The sequence below is a fragment of the Leguminivora glycinivorella genome, chromosome 3 (genome assembly GCF_023078275.1).
Source record: "Leguminivora glycinivorella isolate SPB_JAAS2020 chromosome 3, LegGlyc_1.1, whole genome shotgun sequence".
NCBI lineage: Eukaryota > Metazoa > Arthropoda > Insecta > Lepidoptera > Tortricidae > Leguminivora > Leguminivora glycinivorella.
This window is the reverse complement of record NC_062973.1, coordinates 18,357,535-18,376,517: the sequence shown is the minus strand read 5'-3', so window position 1 is coordinate 18,376,517 and position 18,983 is coordinate 18,357,535. Positions and strand designations below refer to the sequence as shown.

Genomic DNA, 18,983 nt, shown 5'->3' with positions numbered 1-18,983 from the left:
CAGCAACAAGTTCGACAGAGAGGAAACACGTCGAGCGCCGTTTGGGTAGAGTTTTGCATAATATCTCCTATTACCTCAACAAGCATGTTTGGAAACATATTCCAGTGTTGCCACATAATTCTCGGCGAACAACGGCATGAATTATCGCGCCAGGCTCGTGAATCATACAAATAGGCCGCCATTACTCGCGTCGAAGTAATTTGATGTGTTTAGAAACATACACGGTAAATAGGGATTTATTTCTATTAGTGATTTTATACATGCAAACAGCTGTAACGTTTGTTTATAAAAGGAAGAAGTGAAACAATGAAAAATATGTGAAGTGAACTCCTGAACTATTGAAACTAATGTTTAATATAACTATAATATTTACTCCGTACTATTGAATTGTAATGTTTAATATTTTCTTATTAAAGTAAGAACTAAAAATGCATTGGAGTGCTGGATAGAATGGCGTAGTGGAGAAATAATTATTATAAGAGTTTCCAAAGTAATTACTTATTTATGTTCTTACTTTAAAATATTTTTTTAATGACGTTAGTGTCCATATTTAATACTTGGTATCTTGCCTAAATATTCCCAAAATGGACACAGGCAGACAGGGACAATGGCAGATCACATCATGGAACTGCTCAAGTTTCAGTACCACTCTTAAAGAAAACGTTTGACAATGGAACTCATATCCCACAGTCGGCTTCTACGAAACCCACAGGAGTAAAGGGGTCGTGAAATTCTTAACTCGCCAAAGTATAGGGCTTAAGGTTCCTTTTATTCTCTAATACAATCATATTAAAATAGGTTGTACAGATTACAGTGCGAAAAAATTTGCCTTCGTATTGTTACGGAAACGTACGAACGTGTCATGCTATTTCAGTCAGTCTCAGAACAAGATGTACTGACGATATGCTAGACAAATACGAACGTATCCGGAAAAATACGAAGGAAATCCTTTCCGCACTACATTTGTAATATAGGTTGACTCTGGATTATTGTTGTACCTACTTTACTAAACTCGACGCTGAATTATTATATCCTTCGACAAATTCCGAGCAAATTCCATACCATTTCCTCGGGGCAGTAAAATAGTTGATGCAAATAACTACGATACAGTACCTACTGCGGATGTGGCGTAATTTGATGCAGCGGGTGATGTATGAGAGTGGCTTCATACGCACAGAAGTGGGTCAGCCTTCATTAGGCGCCGTGCGCCTTGATTAGATGAAAATCGTATTGTTTTGCTTCTAAAACATTAGCGGCTATGTGCATTGTTTTAAAAACTTAACGATTAGCTAAAAATGTAATCTGAAGAAATTCAACTTGAGTCATTAATTTATATAAGTATGTAAATATATACCAGCTCGTAGTTGATGGTGATGTCATCCGGTTGATGCCAGTAATGTTGCAATCATTGCAATACTGATATTGAAGTCGCATTTCGAACATATCGTTATAATGTCACTGACTAGCGGGTCCGGAAAATATTCGATTTTGGGAGGTTTCGGCATAAACATATTATGTTGCTGGCGTTTCAATGGCGTTAAAATTTGCTCCAAAACGCTGTCCATTGGCAATGTGCCCAGAAGGGTGGCAGTGTTGCCACGTTGTATGGCAATGCTGATCCGCTGTGCCAGATATGGCCCAGCCCTCTGGTCTCGGGTCAATACGACAAGCTGGGCCTATTGTCTATTAAAGTTTCAACTTCGACCCAAACATTCGATTTCGGTTTTAACCAAATAATATGAAATCCGTTGTATCCCACAGGTGTACATAGTGGGTCACGCGGCGCCCGGGTCAGACTCGCGGCACGCGTACGACGCGCACGCCACGGGAGCCAACGCTCAATACCTACGCACCGTGCGTCGGCACGCTCGCATCATCGCCGGACAGTTCTTCGGGCATCTACATGCTGACACCTTCCGCGTCATCTACGATAACGGTTAGTAGAATAATTAGCAGCCAAGTAGATAAGCTCGAAGCACGCGTACGACACGCACGCCACAGACACAAACGCTCAACGCACCGTGTGTCAGCACGCTCCTATCATCGCCGGCCAGTTCTTCGGGCATCTTCATGCTGACACCTAAAATTAGTAAATCAATCAAACTATCGGTAATGATTCACTAGTATGTCTAGGGTAGGTACACATTGAATCATTAATTTACAATATTTATGTTACCTACTCGTACATTTATGTAGAGCTTGGATGTCAGACAGTTTCTGTTTAATGCACGAGACCATTTTCCGTGTAAACTAAACTTGTAAATTGTGTTTTGTTTGCCTACCCAAAACTTAATGTAGGATTGCCCTAAATTAATATTGAGCACAAAATGTAATACAGCTATATTTAGATCTGAATTTTCAACTATGCAATGGGGTTATCATACTGTAATTTGCCGCCTTAATGTCACCTTGGTAATTCCATGATAACTTGCGTTACATTTAGAACGCAAAGTTGTAAAACAAAGGTTATTTGTGGCTTGATTCATACTTAAATATCTTTTTTTGCTGGTGCACCATTTATTTTCAGTTAAATCTCATTAAACTAAAGTGGAAATTATTTGAAACATAAACACTTTCTGGCCTCAGTACACTAAAATGAGGTGGTAACTTTCGTTACAGAAATTGGACATGGGTTTTTAAAGCATCATTTAAATACGATTTTTTATTTCCATATTGGTTTACGAATTTTCTTGTAACTTAAATCGTGTCAGTCAAGAGTACAGGTATGTTTATGTAGCAAAAAGGAATCTTAATATTTTTCAATTATGAAAATAAACATGCAAAACATTGGTAACTTGCGTTTCAAGAAATCAGTAACTTTTGTTACGTCCGAATGAAACGTATTTTTAACCGCCTTCCAAATCTCAAAGGAAGGGGTTCTCAATTCGTCTGTATTTTTATTTTTTTTTATTTTTTTTAATGTTTGTTCCTCGATATCTCCGTCGTTACTGGACCGATTTTGAAATTTTTTTTTGATTGAATGTATATGCATACAGATTGGTCCCATTTTTCTCAGAACCCAGTCCTGATGATGGGATCCTGGAGAAATCGAGGGAACTCCTCAAATCTGAAAGGCATACATATGGTGATTTTTGTATTTTTAAAGGAACAGCATGCATTTACGTACGGAACAGTGACATTTGGTGCAGTGGAACTCCTGATGATGGTCAGAATGGAACTCCTCAAATCTGAACGGCACACTTATAGTGACTTTGGTATTTTTATAAGAACAGCATGCACTTACGTCCAGAACAGTGACATTTGGTGCAGTGGAACTGCTCATGATGGTCAGAACGGAACTCCTCAAATCTGAACGGCACACTTATAGTGACTTTGGTATTTTTATAAGAACAGCATGCACTTACGTCCAGAACAGTGACATTTGGTGCAGTGGAACTGCTGATGAAGAGTGAGCCGCTCCTGGTTAGAGTTCCGTTCTGAAAATCATTCTCATCTGTAAGTACTTCAGAATCATCCAATTTCAAAATTGGTTCAGAAATGACGGAGATATCGAATAACAAACATTAAAAATATACAGACGAATTGATAACTTAATCCAAAATTTGAAAGTATTTATCCCCAGAACCCCAAAGGAAGGCGGTTTTTTTTTCTTAAAAATTATTTTATAGTTAGTGATCGAAATATGAAGTAAAAGTTACAGAAGTAAAAAATACAGGATTCCTTGATTTTTAGGAATATGAGGGAAGGTTATATTATTTCCCCCAAAAAAGATATTCAGTTTTTAATTATTCTTTGGATTTTTTGAATATTATGTTATTTTAGTATTTTTCTAAAAATGTCAGCTACTTTCTATAATTAGAAAAATCCCTTGAATATAATGTGAGTCTTAATTAGTTCAGTTTACGCATGTATCTTAAAAAGCACGCATTTTAAACTTTAAAAAAATTGGCATACTTAGTTAAACTCAGTTTATTAAAAAAAAAAATCGGTTCAAGTAAGGTCTAGAGCCAAAGAACATTACCCCATAACCAGATTTTAAAAATTCTGACCTCAAAAAATTAATTTTTTTCGCTCTCTGCCATGGAATTACCCGAAACTTTTTATTTCAATATAATGGGATACATAGGTATATGTAGTTACACCTATGATTCTGTTGTTCGCGGCATCCAGTACCTATCGTAAGCTGCTAGATGCCGTCAGCGGCGGTTCAGAACGACCAACGCCTAAGTTACATTTGCCAAATCCAATTCGAAAAACCCTTGTGAAACATCAAAAGCAGCTGCTTATATTTTGATAGTGATTAAGTCATTGTGAAGTGCCTGCATACTGTGTATGTCAGCAATTCCCGTCAACTTTGTACAATGCCACGTCATCAAATTTTAATTGATCCTATTTTGTTACCAACATTTAGTAATATAATTCGACTTTCGTAAGATATATACAGGATAATTGTTATAATTAAGAAAATATAGATACTAGAGAACCTTAATGACGAAATAAAACTTAATAAAATCTCAATTCATTAACAAAATCTTGGTAACAAAATAGGAATTAATAAAAACAAATTTAACTTTTCCCTTAATTTTTGTACAAACTTTTCGAGAACTGCTGCTGTGTAGCCTTGTTTGCAAAGCGTGGCGTCGTGGATTTCGCACAGCTAGGGCGGCGACACAACATGCTAATTGGCAAAGTTTGGTAACAATGTCCGTTAGTCATATTTCAATCTGTGCTTCTCCTTCAAATATTATGTATGTATACGCTTTATTATACGCAAAATAAGGTAATACATAAATAACAATTCAGTATAGGTAAGGTATAATAATTATACAAACGTGAACTTATCTTTTATAAGGGGTCTCTTCCAGATTACATGATAGATCCCTTATAGCATAACATAACATAACATAATATATAATCACGCCTGTATCCCATACAGGGGTAGGCAGAGCACATGAACTACTAAGTTTCATTGCCACTCTTGGCAAAAAGGGGTTGAAAGAAATCCAAATTGTGACATTGCAGTGACAGGTTGCCAGCCTCTCGCCTACGCCACAATTTAACCCATATCCCACAGTCGACTTCTACGACACCCACGGGAAGAAAGGGGGTGGTGAAATTCTTCGTCACCACACGGGGTCCCCTTATAGGTTAATATAAATACGTATAGCCTATGGATAAATTATTAGGCGATTATCCCGTAGCGCTGCCACATGTTTGACCTAACCTTTTTCGTAGCAGTGATCTTAAAAAGTACTTATTTTATACCTCCTTTTGTACTTTTTGTCGAAATTGTATTAGATTTTAGGTGTAAGTGAAGTCAAAGCCTCGAACGTTTTCTACGATTTTATTTTGCAAAAAAAGGGATCAAACATTCGCATAAGTTTTTGCGAATGAGACGGCCACACGAATGCGTGCTTTAAACGTAATACAATCAGCTCTATGTAAAGGAGAAGGGTATAATATACCTATTTACTGAAAGTATCTGAATTTTTAGAACTAAAGTAGCAAAAGCAGAATATAATACCATTTCATGTGTCAAATGTTACTATCACTTTTGAATATTAAGGGTAATTATTGATAAATTCATAGAAATCATTAATTAAGGGGTAAACAATGTTTGTAATAATGATAAACTCACGAATAAACGAACCCTTATTCATAAACCATCACTGAAATTATCAAGCCGATAAAGTTCGTTTGTCCCTTTCTATCACACCAATGCGTCGAAAGTCGTCGTCGTGATAACTTTAGTGAACGTTCATGAATAAGGGGGTAAGTATCTTTTCCCCTCACTAGCTCGGAAACACGTGTTTTGTCCTTTAATACCAGCGGGTAAAAACGCATTTTATCCACTAGTGGGTAAAGTAATTTGACCTTGAATAAAGTCAAATTAACTGCTTTAAAATTGATAAAAGTAGGTGAATCTAGTAATAAAGATGATTTACCACCTGTGGAACTACTGGAAGCAGCGATAAACGCATTTTTTGCGTTGTAGTTTCCTCGCTATAGTGAGGGGAAAAGTTTTGTGTTATACTCGGGTGCAAATGTATTTTACTTCTCGTGTGTTAAAAAACTCGCAAGTTCAAGGTTCTATTCTCGAACCACTCGCTTCGCTCATGGTTCAACTATAGAATCCTTTCACTTGCTCGTTTTTCAATTCCACACTCGGCGTTAAAATACAACTTTGCCCCCTTGTATAACAAATAACTATTATGTAAAGACTGATGAACTAATATTTGTTCCAGTGGCGCTTGAACTAAAAGTTAACATTTGTTGCAGATCGGCCTGTCTCGTGGGCACTGCTGGCGCCGTCCGTGAGTCCTCACCGGGAGCCGGCTGGGGCCTCCAACCCCGGCCTTAGGCTTTATAAGTTCGACACGAACACTGGGAAGGTACGTGCAGCTACATTTTAAAGCTTGGGTACGTAGCCAAATGCACTAACGCTCACGATAATAATTATCTGTTTCGTAGCTATATCTCTATCGCTCTTGCGTATTAGCGCGACAGAGCCAAACTGCATTTCTGTCGGCGTCTGGCGTCGACGATTGCCATTCGGCTACGCCGGCTGACCAGAAATATATATGACTTTAATTAGAATTTTTTTTCATACTATACTGAATTGTCACCGCATACATCAGAATAACAGTGCCCCCTCTTGACATTAAGTCATATATTTCTGGCCAGATTTTATTAGGATGTAATTTATTTATATTTCTGCAAAAGAAATTTGTAATCCCTGTTCTTAAATGCTACGAGTCATCACCTTTCACGTGGACCAAATTATTACGGATGGCAGATTTCCAGGCATATCCCTTGCGATTTCTAAAGCTTCATGAATTTTGATGGAAAACTCGCTAACTCGGTCCGCCCATCGATTGCGTTGGACCACGACCATTTTCCTCGCTTTCCTTCCACCGAACAAATTAGGATAAAAAATATTATACAAGTGTTATTAGAAGTCAGTTTTCTTATGACATTTTAGGCACCATTTTGACAAAATCAGTAATTTTAGATTAGAGCTGAATATATAATGTTTTTTACAGGTGTTGGACTACACTCAATATTACCTAGACTTGGCGGCCGCCAATCGCGCCGGGGCAGCCGAGTGGACCACGGAATATAACCTCACTCAATACTACGGCCTGCAAGAAGTCTCAGCAGACGCGCTCCACAATCTGGCCGACAAGCTGCGGATAGGCTCGCCACACGAGACCATGGCTTTCAACAAGTAAGTCTAGAATAGCACAGTCCATATATTGAAACCACGTACTGTTAAAGAGCAAAAATATCAAAGTAAATACAGCATTAATAAGATAAAGCAATGCACCAAAAGTATCAGAAATCATGAATAACTTTTCTGCAAAATATGTTCAGTTCATGGACACAAGTATTAAGACTATTATTTTTTAAGCGTTGCTTTCTCCGCTAATATTGATGCTGACTGTACATATATTATGTTCGACGCTCGTACCACGGCAGTTTATACCGCAAACAATGTCATTTTTGCTTTTAGACCTTTGTCTATCACAAGCTTTTTCACAGATACATCCGCGCGTACAGCGTGAAACACGACAGCTCAGAGTGCGACGGCGCGTGCGCCCACCAGCATTTCTGCGCGATCACCTGCCTCGAGCTGGCCGCGTACCGCCAGTGCGTGGAAGCAGCGGCCAGCGCCCTCGCCGCCGCCAAGCGCGCCGCTTCGCTCGAGGCACCCATCGCTGTAATGCTGGTTTTGTTCATGTCCATACTTAAATTTCTATAAGAGCTTTGAGATCTCAATCGATTTCGATAGTCTTAGGATGTGACATCTCTACAAGAGCCAAGCTCAAGTTTTACCAGATGATAAGTTAAGTTAGCAGTTCTGTGCCCTCCCATATGAGGTTATCTTCAAACCATTACTTACCGGATTTTAGACCGTTGTCATCTCTGATGATAGACAAACAAAAAAATATTGAGCTAACCGTATGCTGAGATAACGCGTATTCTCGAACAATAGATTAAATCGAATATAAAATACGGCGTATGAAAACACTATAATAGATACATTAGGCCCACAATCATGTTTCAAAAGAAAAGCATTTCAACTGCATTCTTTTTCTTAATAAGCGTTGATATATTTAGCAAACGAATATAGTCAGTTTACTTATTATAGGTACTTTACTGAAATTACCGCTGGTCGAAGGTAAACTATTCTCGCGCGTGTATAGAAAAACAAACTTTACTCGCCCGGGTGAACTTTTTCAGAAACGAGTAGAGAGCCAAGTAAATACGCTCAGATGGCAATTTGTGATATTGCTAAATATTGAAATAAGTCATTATATGTATTTCTAAACGTACCTATTTTATACATTAGTATAAGTAAGTAAACAATTTTACCTAGTTACGGAATGTATGTATATGTCCGCAGTACTTCGATATTTAAAATGTTAATAGGGTACCTATTATATTATTGTTGTATGAGACCTGTAAACTAAATGATTTGAATTGAATTTGATATTGAATAATCCATATTTAGGAGAGGCAAAAATGAATTCTAAATGTAATTATTGTTAGTAAATAAACATTATTCAAAATTCCGTTTCTATATTTACTGCTTAGTAAATTGATAGCCGATCATTATCATGTTCCCAGAATCTATTTTTAGAGTAAACAATGGACATTAGTGCGTGATTTTCATTTGTTTACATAAAGTAAATTAAACCGATAGACAGCTGTAATTATAGAGTATTCACGCTATTGTTTGGTTTAATTAATGGATATAGGCTTTAATCCCCACATGCGTGTGCTTGACACAATCTTTATATAATTAAAGAGTTATACAGGATGTTCCAAGACTATGAGGCATGAAGTGAAAATACCTTATATTATTTATAACTCAAATTGTTCCTTTCTTTTAAAATACTATATTAATTAAGAAAACTTTTTTTTGTTCGTTCTTTCTATTAGCATCATAAAATTGGAGGTTGAGAAGTGAAGTTTATTCGATTCCCAGAGGAAGCAAGTAATTTTTAGAATATCTTTAAATGCAATATGACTAACTTTTAAAAATAACATGGTCGTCCTTCAGTAAGTTATCCTACCAACCACTATCCAACTTTCAAATCTAGGGTGAACAGGCATCTTCTGGGCGAGCTCACTCCATCGTAGGCCACGTCTTTGCCTTTGGCTAGTCTGTGGCCAAAAGTAAGCCCATGTAAAAAAAAAACTACGGTATTTAAAGTACTTTCCCGTCATGTTTAGTAAATAGATTCACTGTCAAGTCACAAGTCTGCTAATAAACCAAGTGACACAACATCGGTGTCCATGTTTGTTGAAATGTAAATATGATGTAACTAGTCATAATTCTTGCCCTATTTTTAATGTTGGATATTTTACGTGCCAGTTTCAAAATGAGTACCTAACGTGTTACTTAATTATAATTTTAAATCCATACATTTAGGTAAGAAACTATCATGTATGACTAAATTATATTATTTCATAATTTTAATCCACGTTTTTATAACATATTTTCTTCAGTTAGCGCGGTAGTTACTCATGAAATAATAGAATAAAAACTGATTATATCATGTATAATTAATTTATAACACATTCGGGTGATCCAAACCCTCTACAGAGTTCGTGGTCAACAGCGTGCGTAGCCGAATGCAAAACGCTCACGAAACGCTCGTAGATATCTATCTCTATCGCTCTTGCTTATTGGCGCGACAGAGCCAGACTACCTTTCGCGGCGTTTCGTTTTCGTTTCGCTTCGTAGAAATTCCATTCGGCTACGGGGTCAGGTAACTGAGAAAAAAATTATAAGTGATATAATCATTTTCGATTTCTTCAGTTATATTCCAGGTTATGTTCTATAATATTTTTAACTACAGGTTAATATTTAAAATGTTTTTATATTACTTAGTGTTCTAAGGTAGTGTATTTAACAGAAATAGTGTTTAGGTTCATTTGGCATGCGATGCTTGGAGGCAAATGTGATTTTATCATAAGTATTTGTACGTTAAGTAAATATGAAATGGCAGATCTGAACCGTGTACATACTTATCTAAATTAGAATCGTAGGTCTAAAACTGTAAATGAGGAACAATTAGTTCTAAGTAATCTAAGGCTTTTTTTGCGTTTAACATTTATAAGCAGCTGTGGAAATATCTGTTGGTAATAATATTTCTTTGCAAGTTTATGGTTACTTAGTTATACCAAAATTATTTAGAGTAAAAAATGACAGATTTTACTGCCAAAAATATTACCGATGGATGTTGTTTTGAATATTTATTTATTTTCCTAACCGTTCACCATCAGACGGGCTGAGTGTCTTTTAAAATAACGTTATTAAAATAATGGACATTTTATTATACTTACCTATTACCTAAATTTGGTGCAAAAGTTATCCATAATCATCCAAAGGGGTAACGCCATAAGTATTATGGGTACTTTTGCGCCAGAAACGATAAGGAGCGGGGTTTAATAGTTAGTTTATTTGTAAATATTTATTTTAAGTTACCTTTTATTAAAATGTTTTATGTTTCAAATTTATTGTTATAACCTTAAAATAAATAAATAAATTACCTAAATATTTTAATGAAATAGCTTTTAAAACCTGATCTCACCAACACAACGTTTTATATTTAAGTTTAATACAGTCGAAGCAAAATAACTTGGAAAACGCAGATGGAAGTTAAAAGTTTCCGAATTGTTATTAAAATTTCGTGATTTATGCTTTGTAAACGGAAGGGAAATAAAATGTTGAAGTGATTTACATCTTTCTCGTGCGAGAGGATTCATAACTTTCCGCACTCGAGTGCCGGGCCGGTGCTCGGTGCTCGTAGTAGATTTGGTTCTGCTTTATCGTAATAAATAAATATAATGGATGTTCCCGTGTCTATTCTGCTGGGTGTCTTGATAATTAATTTTTGAATAAATGACTGTAATCAAATTTTGCTGTTTTAATAATTAACATCTATGAATACGTATAATACCTATGTTACGCTGTGGCGGCGTGTTGCAAAGCTCGTTACCATCTTATAATTGATCACGCGCACTCTGTCAAAAGTGTCAGAATGATAATAATTGAATGAATAATTATTATTACTCCATACATTCGACGACTCTATTCTTTCTGAAAATACTTTAAGAAGTAGAGACGAGTGATGACAATTGTATGTACATATTTATCATGTACCAACCTGACCTGATTAATTATTTATAGAAACAGTTCGCTTTTACATTCGATTTTTATAAATTCAATGACTCTTTCTTTATAATAGAAATGGATAAATGCTGTTATAGTATTTTATGCAACAGGCGTTTAAAGGAGGTCAAAAAAGACGAGTGGCGTGGGTAACAATTTGAGGCGAAGCCGAAAATTGTTACTAAGACGCCACGAGAATTTTTTGACTCAGTTAAACACCGTTGCATACAATACTTTTTCTACGACCATGCACTTACTTTTGAATAGTTTTCTAGAATAACTTTCGTGAAATACGCACTGTTTCCTATAAGTATTTTGACATGTCCTCTGCAATGTTTCTGCACTCACCCTGTCGCTCGCACTCCCCCGCGCCGCCGCCCGCCCCCGGCCGGCGCCACGCGGCCCGCTATATCCCTTAAAGGCATCGTAACAATGCTGTAAGAGCTATATCGTATGCGTGGGTGCGCGGGGCGCCGGCCGGGGGCGGGCATCTTTTATGTAGGGTTTTAACGATCTATGCACGACACGGTAAATGACGAATAACAACACGGGAGTAGAAAAAATGATAAAAAAGCTTGTCTTCTTTTTACTTTTAGGCTTTTCTTAACATTTAACAAAGCTATTTAATTAATATTCAACAAAAGCTCACCGATGATGGTAGCAAGTAATAGCCGTTTGTTCAAAGAAAAGCTCTACTCGCTATGTACATTGTACAGGTACAGGCAGGGACGTCATCGCATATATAATTTCTCCGTAACATGAAACGTGCCCACCACCTAACACGATTTACCTACAATACCTAACACTTGCCAGCTTTTGGAAAAGCACACGCGACAGTCGACCTTTGATCTTATCCATTATAAATATAAATACTATATTCATTTTAGTGAGGTGAAAACGACAGAATTAAGGTGTTTATCGCCAGCAACATCGGCTCATTTTGTACGAAATTACTGCCAGTTCCTGCGCAGAAATGGTAATCATCGAGTGAAAATGGCCACCGCACGAATAATGGTTGAGTGGTGAAAAATTGAGTATTTGATTGATATGTTTACTGCGAGCTTAAAGGTAAGTTTGTCGTTGTATTTGTTATGGATTGCGTGCGAATGTTGGTGAATAATGTTTCGATAATTTAAGAATAATCTGAAAATAGCCATGGAAAATTGCTTGATTACCTAATCTAAGTACAGCTACCTTTGTACCTACCATAATAGTAGTAGTTTAACAATGCAACTACTGAACTCATGTTAAAGTAAAATGGTGAAAAAAAAATAATCATTTTGTAATCTTACAAAGCTAGAAATTAAAATAATAAATGTCTTAAAACCTCTTAAACCTTCGATATTTCTTGGTACACGGAGTGACATGACAAGCAGAAACTAATCCGTCGACCAATGTCTGTCTTAAATATTAAACTCCGAATGAATATTCAGACTTATATTGACCGGGATATAGACCGTGATTACCTTTTTGATTTTTGTCGAGCTCCCGATATTTCGACGCAGTTGCATGCATCATGATCACGGAAAACTGACGAAGGCGGGTGGATGTTAAAGTTGTATAGACAGCGACCATCGAGTGTGAACGCGACCAGTGGTAACGCTGAAAGTGAACGCAGCCGACGCGCGCGAAGGAGGGTAGATCGCGCGCTGTCTATACAACTTTAACATCCACCCGCCTTCGTCAGTTTTCCGTGATCATGATGCATGCAACTGCGTCGAAATATCGGGAGCTCGACAAAAATCAAAAAGGTAATCACGGTCTATATCCCGGTCAATATAAGTCTAATGAAAATAACCGTGAATCATTCAAAACTCTTATTGAATATTCAGACACTGTAAACACGTTAACTGAGTTATACTTGAGACATTCATAATGACAAGATTACAAACAAGACACAAAATCGGAACAAACTTTCTGATGTGGTGAACCAGCAGCGGGAATCTAATATGTATTTTATTTACCGGCTGCAAATTCAATTTTAATGACGCCAATTTCACACAAGACTAATGAATAGAGTTGGCAAAGTTGTGTAACTTGACACACATAGACATTACAAGATGCTAGTCCGGGTTCTATCAAGAGACTTCGTATCGACTTTTGCGCTTTGCATAAATTTGCATGACAAGATGTTCGTATAGCACTTGCTTATGCGGAAAACACGATACCACCCCTGGGTACATTACCGTGCTGTGTATCATAAAATTTATCAAGCATTTTGTTGGAAATAACACCGGTTTAATGTCAGAGCGTATCGAAAGGGGAAAGGGAATCTTCACGTGATAAAGCCAGCGAAGCTTACAAATTGCATATATTTGATCGGGTGAATTTGAGTCTACATGTCACTTCGCAAATTGGCCAAATATAACTGAGTGGATTGGGGATTGTGACTTAAAGCGTTCACATATCGGTAACATTTTCATGTTGGTACGAGTAGGAGATAAGTTTCTTAAAATGAAGTGTTATAAAATACTTATGTCTAATTGCTATGATTTATATTTACAGTTCATGTACTAGTAAAATAACCATGGTGTATGTATTAAGAATAAGTAAACTAGGCAAACGAGGAGAATGCCAACATCTGGTCAAGACAATTGGTATAGGTGTTTATCTACTTGGGAAAAGGCTAGATTCAGGTGGGCAGTAATAGGTGTCTCGAAAGAATAAAGTTCAGACAACAGCCCACCTCTAGCCATGCTTACTTTCTTGCTAAGGATTACAGCGAGAACCCTCTCAAATAATTTATATTTACTTACGTTCTCGCGTTGCAAAAGTTTCTCTTAGTGTTCAGGTTCAAAACATCGCAATGCCGGGGCGAGTCCCTAGCAATTCCTATGTGAATGTAAGAACTTCCCTTAGCTCGTTTGACCTAACAGGTCAATTCAAAGGTGCATGACATTAAATATCTGAAACGTATTGAAGTCATATCAGTTAGCTGTCATTCATACTACAGATGTCTCGCTCGTACTAACACAATATGGCCTATATAAGAAGAGATCAAAATCAAGATCAACGTGCAATCTGACAGCTAAGTTATATGAACTGACAGCTAATGATATGATTCAAATATCGGTTTGATGTTGTACCATTTGGTGGAAGTTTGTATTGGTCTTATTGCTTCGTTAAGAATGTAGGCAATGTAGCTGAATATAGATTTATGTTTCCGTTACTTACATAATTTATTCGATTAGGTAGGTACTAAACCTAAGGGGTCAATCAATCAATCAATCAATCATTTATATATACACAGTGCCAGGACTCGCATGCGAATTTCATTATGTACCTAAATACATTGCGGTTTACGATTGTGTTCAATTATTGTATGTAACCTTAACAGCGCAATGTAACTGAAATCGCACGCGAGTTCTCACGCCAAAGTATCAACTACAACTATAACTAACAAATCCGTAACGTAACACTCACGATTTTCATAAATTCAAAAACAGTAAAACGCTCGCTTGCTTGTTGACAATTTCCTGTTGGCCCGAGGCTGGGGCGTATTCTAATGAGGTATCGCTTTTATGATGGTTTTATCATCGCTTCCGTGTCGCTTGACAAATAATGACTCCTTTATCAGGCATTGTGAAAATATCCTGAATTTTGCATGTATTTTAACCATTTGTAGGTCCTCTTACAAAATTATAGATATTTGAAACATACTGCAGAATGAGAGATTACTTTGTCATAAGTATTTCCGATTGAAAAGGGTTTCTTAACTGATTATAATGTATAAATTTTATTTAGATCAAAAAAGGCATTGCGGCCACTTCAATGTTACTTTACTGACACCGCAGTAAGTATATTATTGTCGTCAAGTTTATAAAAAATTGCGGTACACTGAAATGAATTTCAAATTGGTGTCATAATTGTTGAAATCTGAATATGTCTTCGTAGTCTCCACAATACGGACCCCGTGGTGTTAAAAAAATAAAGCAGAAACGTGTTTTTATTGACATTTCTGTTCGCTTTCTCAAGCTCATATTTTTATTTTCCCAATATCGATCAACGCCTCTAACCTCTATACGGCTCGGTTCAGAATTGAATGATGAAGTAGTGGAAATATCGTGTTTGCCAAGGTAAACCGTGGGGTACTCAGTCGATCCGCAGTGACGCGATGTGAATACTGAAAAGGAAATTGATTGATAAATATTTCAGGGCCTTTTTGTATTAGTTGTTGTTGGTTTCGCCAAACCATACGGCTGTCGGAAAAGTTGACGCATGGTTTGAGATGTTAGGGAAGTAATATCGAAATACGTGCATTTCTTGAATATTTTTTCAGAAGAATACTGATGGGATATAGGTAGGTTATGTAGGTAAGTCATACTTTACAGATTGTAACGGGCATAATCTCTGTTCTAATGACGTAAATATGAAATACAACTATGGAGCATGTTGTGCATATGTACATATTATGAAATTTATAAAAACCAAACGAACTTTATTCTTAATATCTGGGCAACCGAGCTTCGCTCGGTTCTGTTTCGTATCCTTGACATGTGTCGCCATCTAGTTCAAAAATGAATAGTACCTACATCGAGCGAAAGAATTCTCAGCCTTAACAACACAACTACTCCACACGAGATGGCGCGCATTTCGCCACAAAAACTCAAATAGTGTATTTTCTATTCGTTTTAGCCTTGACCTGTGTCGCCATCTAGTGTTTGCAATAAATAGTACTTACATCGACCGAAAGAATTCTTTCTTAACAGTACAACTACTGCACACGAGATGGCGCGCGAAGAAAAACGCATGAAAACTCGAAAATTCGCGTTTTCCGGGACCTAAGGATAAGTTAGACCGATTTTTCACCCCCAAAAACCCCCACATAACAAATTTCTGCGAAATCGTTAGAGCGGTTTCCGAGATCGTCAGTGTAAATAAATATATAATATCTGGGCGACCGAGCTTCGCTCGGTTCTATTTTAATATATCACGTCTTTAGATAAAAAAAACTCTTATAAATACAAAAACAAAAAAAAAGACAAAAAACAAAAACTTAAGTTCTGGCCGGGATTCGAAACCCTGACACCTACGATCTATCTGCGTACATTAGACCGACCTCGTACGACTGAGCTAAGCGGAATCGATGCGCGCGCGGCGAAATTAAGGACCATATTCTACGTTTACAAACGCGAAAGAAAAACTCATGAAAACTCGAAAATTCGCGTTTTCCGGGATCTAAGGCTACGCTACATCGATTTTTCACCCCCGAAAACCCCCACATAAGAAAGAAATTTCAGCGAAATCGTTAGAGCGGTTTCCGAGATCGTCGGTATATATAAATAAATAAATAAATAAATATACAAGAATTGCTCGTTTAATAGTATAAGATATAAATAAATAAATAAATAAATAAATAAATAAATAAATAAATAAATAAATAAATAAATATACAAGAATTGCTCGTTTAAAAGTATAAGATTAAAAAAAAACATTTGAAGATAAAGCTACTAGCTAGCTAGATTCTAGTTACTTTAGCTCCAGAAATAAACAATATTATGTTTGACTAAACTCAACGCAGAAAACTAAAGCCGTCTAAAAGTTCGGTTCTTTAAATATTTATCATTTTAAAACAGAAGGTGTAACAAATATTCAGATACAAGGAAATTCTTTTAACGGAAATAATGGTCAGCCATCGAACACTCAATTGAATAAGCCGTAATGGCATTCACGTTACATCAAGCCGCCCAAATTGACAGGATGAATACGAGTGAGGGTAGTTTAAAAGCTTTAAAATAGAGTACGTTATACCTGTGCTTATCAGTAGACGACACTGACAAGCGTTCGTGCTTCATTTAGTTACCTATAGGATCTGGGTAAGTTAAGAAATAGTATATTACATATCTAGGGAAGAAGTATCTCATATTGATATATAATGTAATTGTCGGCCTGTCAGATTATAGGTGTGTACAATGTACATACCCAGCACATAGTAGGTTCAACGCCTAAGAATCAAAACGCGAGAGTAGGTGATTATTGGGAGTTTCAAATCAAAGATTTGAAAACTCCCAATATCACTTCATATTTAGGACTCGTACTCAGGTTTATTGGTGATTTAAAACTCCCAATAGGTTTTCAGATGATTTAAAACTCCTAATCGGCTTTCTCATGATTTGAAACTCTCAATAGGTTTTCTGATGATTTAAAACGCTCATGACGAATATATAGACAAAAGTTTATAAAACTCCGTTAATGATAAAACACCTTTCAAGTTAGTTGCACGTGCCTATTGACAAAATGAAGTTCGTAAAACAGTCTCAGAAATTGCAGTTGGATGCTGTTTGTTCTTTGTCCAATAAACGTTATTTTCGACATGGCTCGCTTTTACCCGACACCATTCGCTGTATAATATGTGGCCCATCGAACTGTGGAAAAACAAATTTAATTGTCGGTTTGCTGCTACATGAACATGGTCTACGCTTTCAAAATGTTTATGTATATTCTAAAACCTTATTTCAACCAATGTATCAATTTCTAGAGCAAGTTTTAAAGCTAGTTCCTTCAGTATCATTTCAAAAATATAACGCAAATGATGAAATATTAAGTCCTCATACAGCAAACATGAATTCCATTATAATATTTGATGATGTTGCGTGTGAAAATCAAAATAATATACGAGATTACTTTGCAATGGGAAGGCATAAAAATATAGATAGCTTTTATCTAAATCAGACGTATAGTAAAATACCTAAACAATTAATAAGAGATAATGCTAACTTAATTATTCTTTTTAAACAGGATGATATTAATTTAAAGCATGTTTATGATGAACATGTAGGAAGTGATATGTCATGGTCTCAATTTCGTGAAATGTGTGCACAAGTATGGAAGATCCCGTTTGATTACTTAGTCATAAATAAAGATTGTAATAGAAATTCAGGCTGTTATAGAAAAGGATTTGATACATTTATAATTCTAGATTGACTTGATATATAAAGCATAGTATTAGATTAAACACTTATTGCTTAAAATGAAACCATCTAGTTCAGACATGGAACATAAAATTAATGAAGAAAAATTATTTAAACAAAAAGTACTCAAATCTGCTGAAGCAGTAAGAAAAAAGTTAAACGCATTCGTGATGTTAAATCAAACGATAATATGATGTTGGAAGCAATGTTAAAACCAATCACAGACCCACTTGGTGAAATGGTAAAAAAACATAGTAGTAATGATAACAATCTAATCATTAGTGACTCAGATTTTGATAACGATAGGTTTAAATGGAACAAGCCAGTAAAAACATTGAAATATAGTCCTTCAGAAGGTGGGATGAAAGAAAGTTTGGATAATAAAACTTTGTTGAGAAAGTCATTTGAATCTGAACCAAATTATAGTGAAAATGAATTAAATGATAGTGATTCTTCATCTCAAGAAAGTGTGAACCAAAGTGATTCTGATACAACAAATAATATTTCATTTAGAACGTCAGACTCGTTTCCTTCTCCTCGCGATGATCCCGCTTGGCAGAAACAATATTTTATCATGAACATTCCATTTGGTGTACGAAATGAGCGTGGAAAGCTAATGCTTGGATCTTACCCAATTTCTGTTAATGATGATAAACTCGCGATAGGTGGAGAAAGTTATTTTTTAACACAAGGCTTATATGATTTGTTGTTTAAGAAAGTACCTGACTTAAAACTAGTAACTGAAGATGATAAACGATTATATAAAACATTGTTAATGAAAACGAATGCACATAGACGCGACTTTGATCCAAAGAAACCCATAAAAAGCAACAAGGGTATGAAATATTTAAACCTTATAAAACCTCTTTTCAAATTATCCAAACAGCGCACAGTAAGTGAAGAATATATATCCGGTAAAGGTTTAC

General features: G+C 36.2%; 1 protein-coding gene across 1 annotated transcript in view; it reads left to right on the top strand.

Annotated features, from left to right (window-relative positions):
* Positions 1 to 10,891, top strand: part of LOC125242722 (acid sphingomyelinase-like phosphodiesterase 3a) — a 105,726-nt gene extending 94,835 nt beyond the window's left edge. The window contains exons 7-10 of the mRNA XM_048151633.1: positions 1,762 to 1,936; positions 6,241 to 6,353; positions 7,005 to 7,189; positions 7,504 to 10,891. Of these exons, the coding sequence (XP_048007590.1) occupies positions 1,762 to 1,936; positions 6,241 to 6,353; positions 7,005 to 7,189; positions 7,504 to 7,723 (693 nt within the window). The 3' untranslated portion in view covers positions 7,724 to 10,891. The remainder of the gene's footprint in view (positions 1 to 1,761; positions 1,937 to 6,240; positions 6,354 to 7,004; positions 7,190 to 7,503) is intronic.
* The last annotated feature ends 8,092 nt before the right edge of the window (positions 10,892 to 18,983 follow it).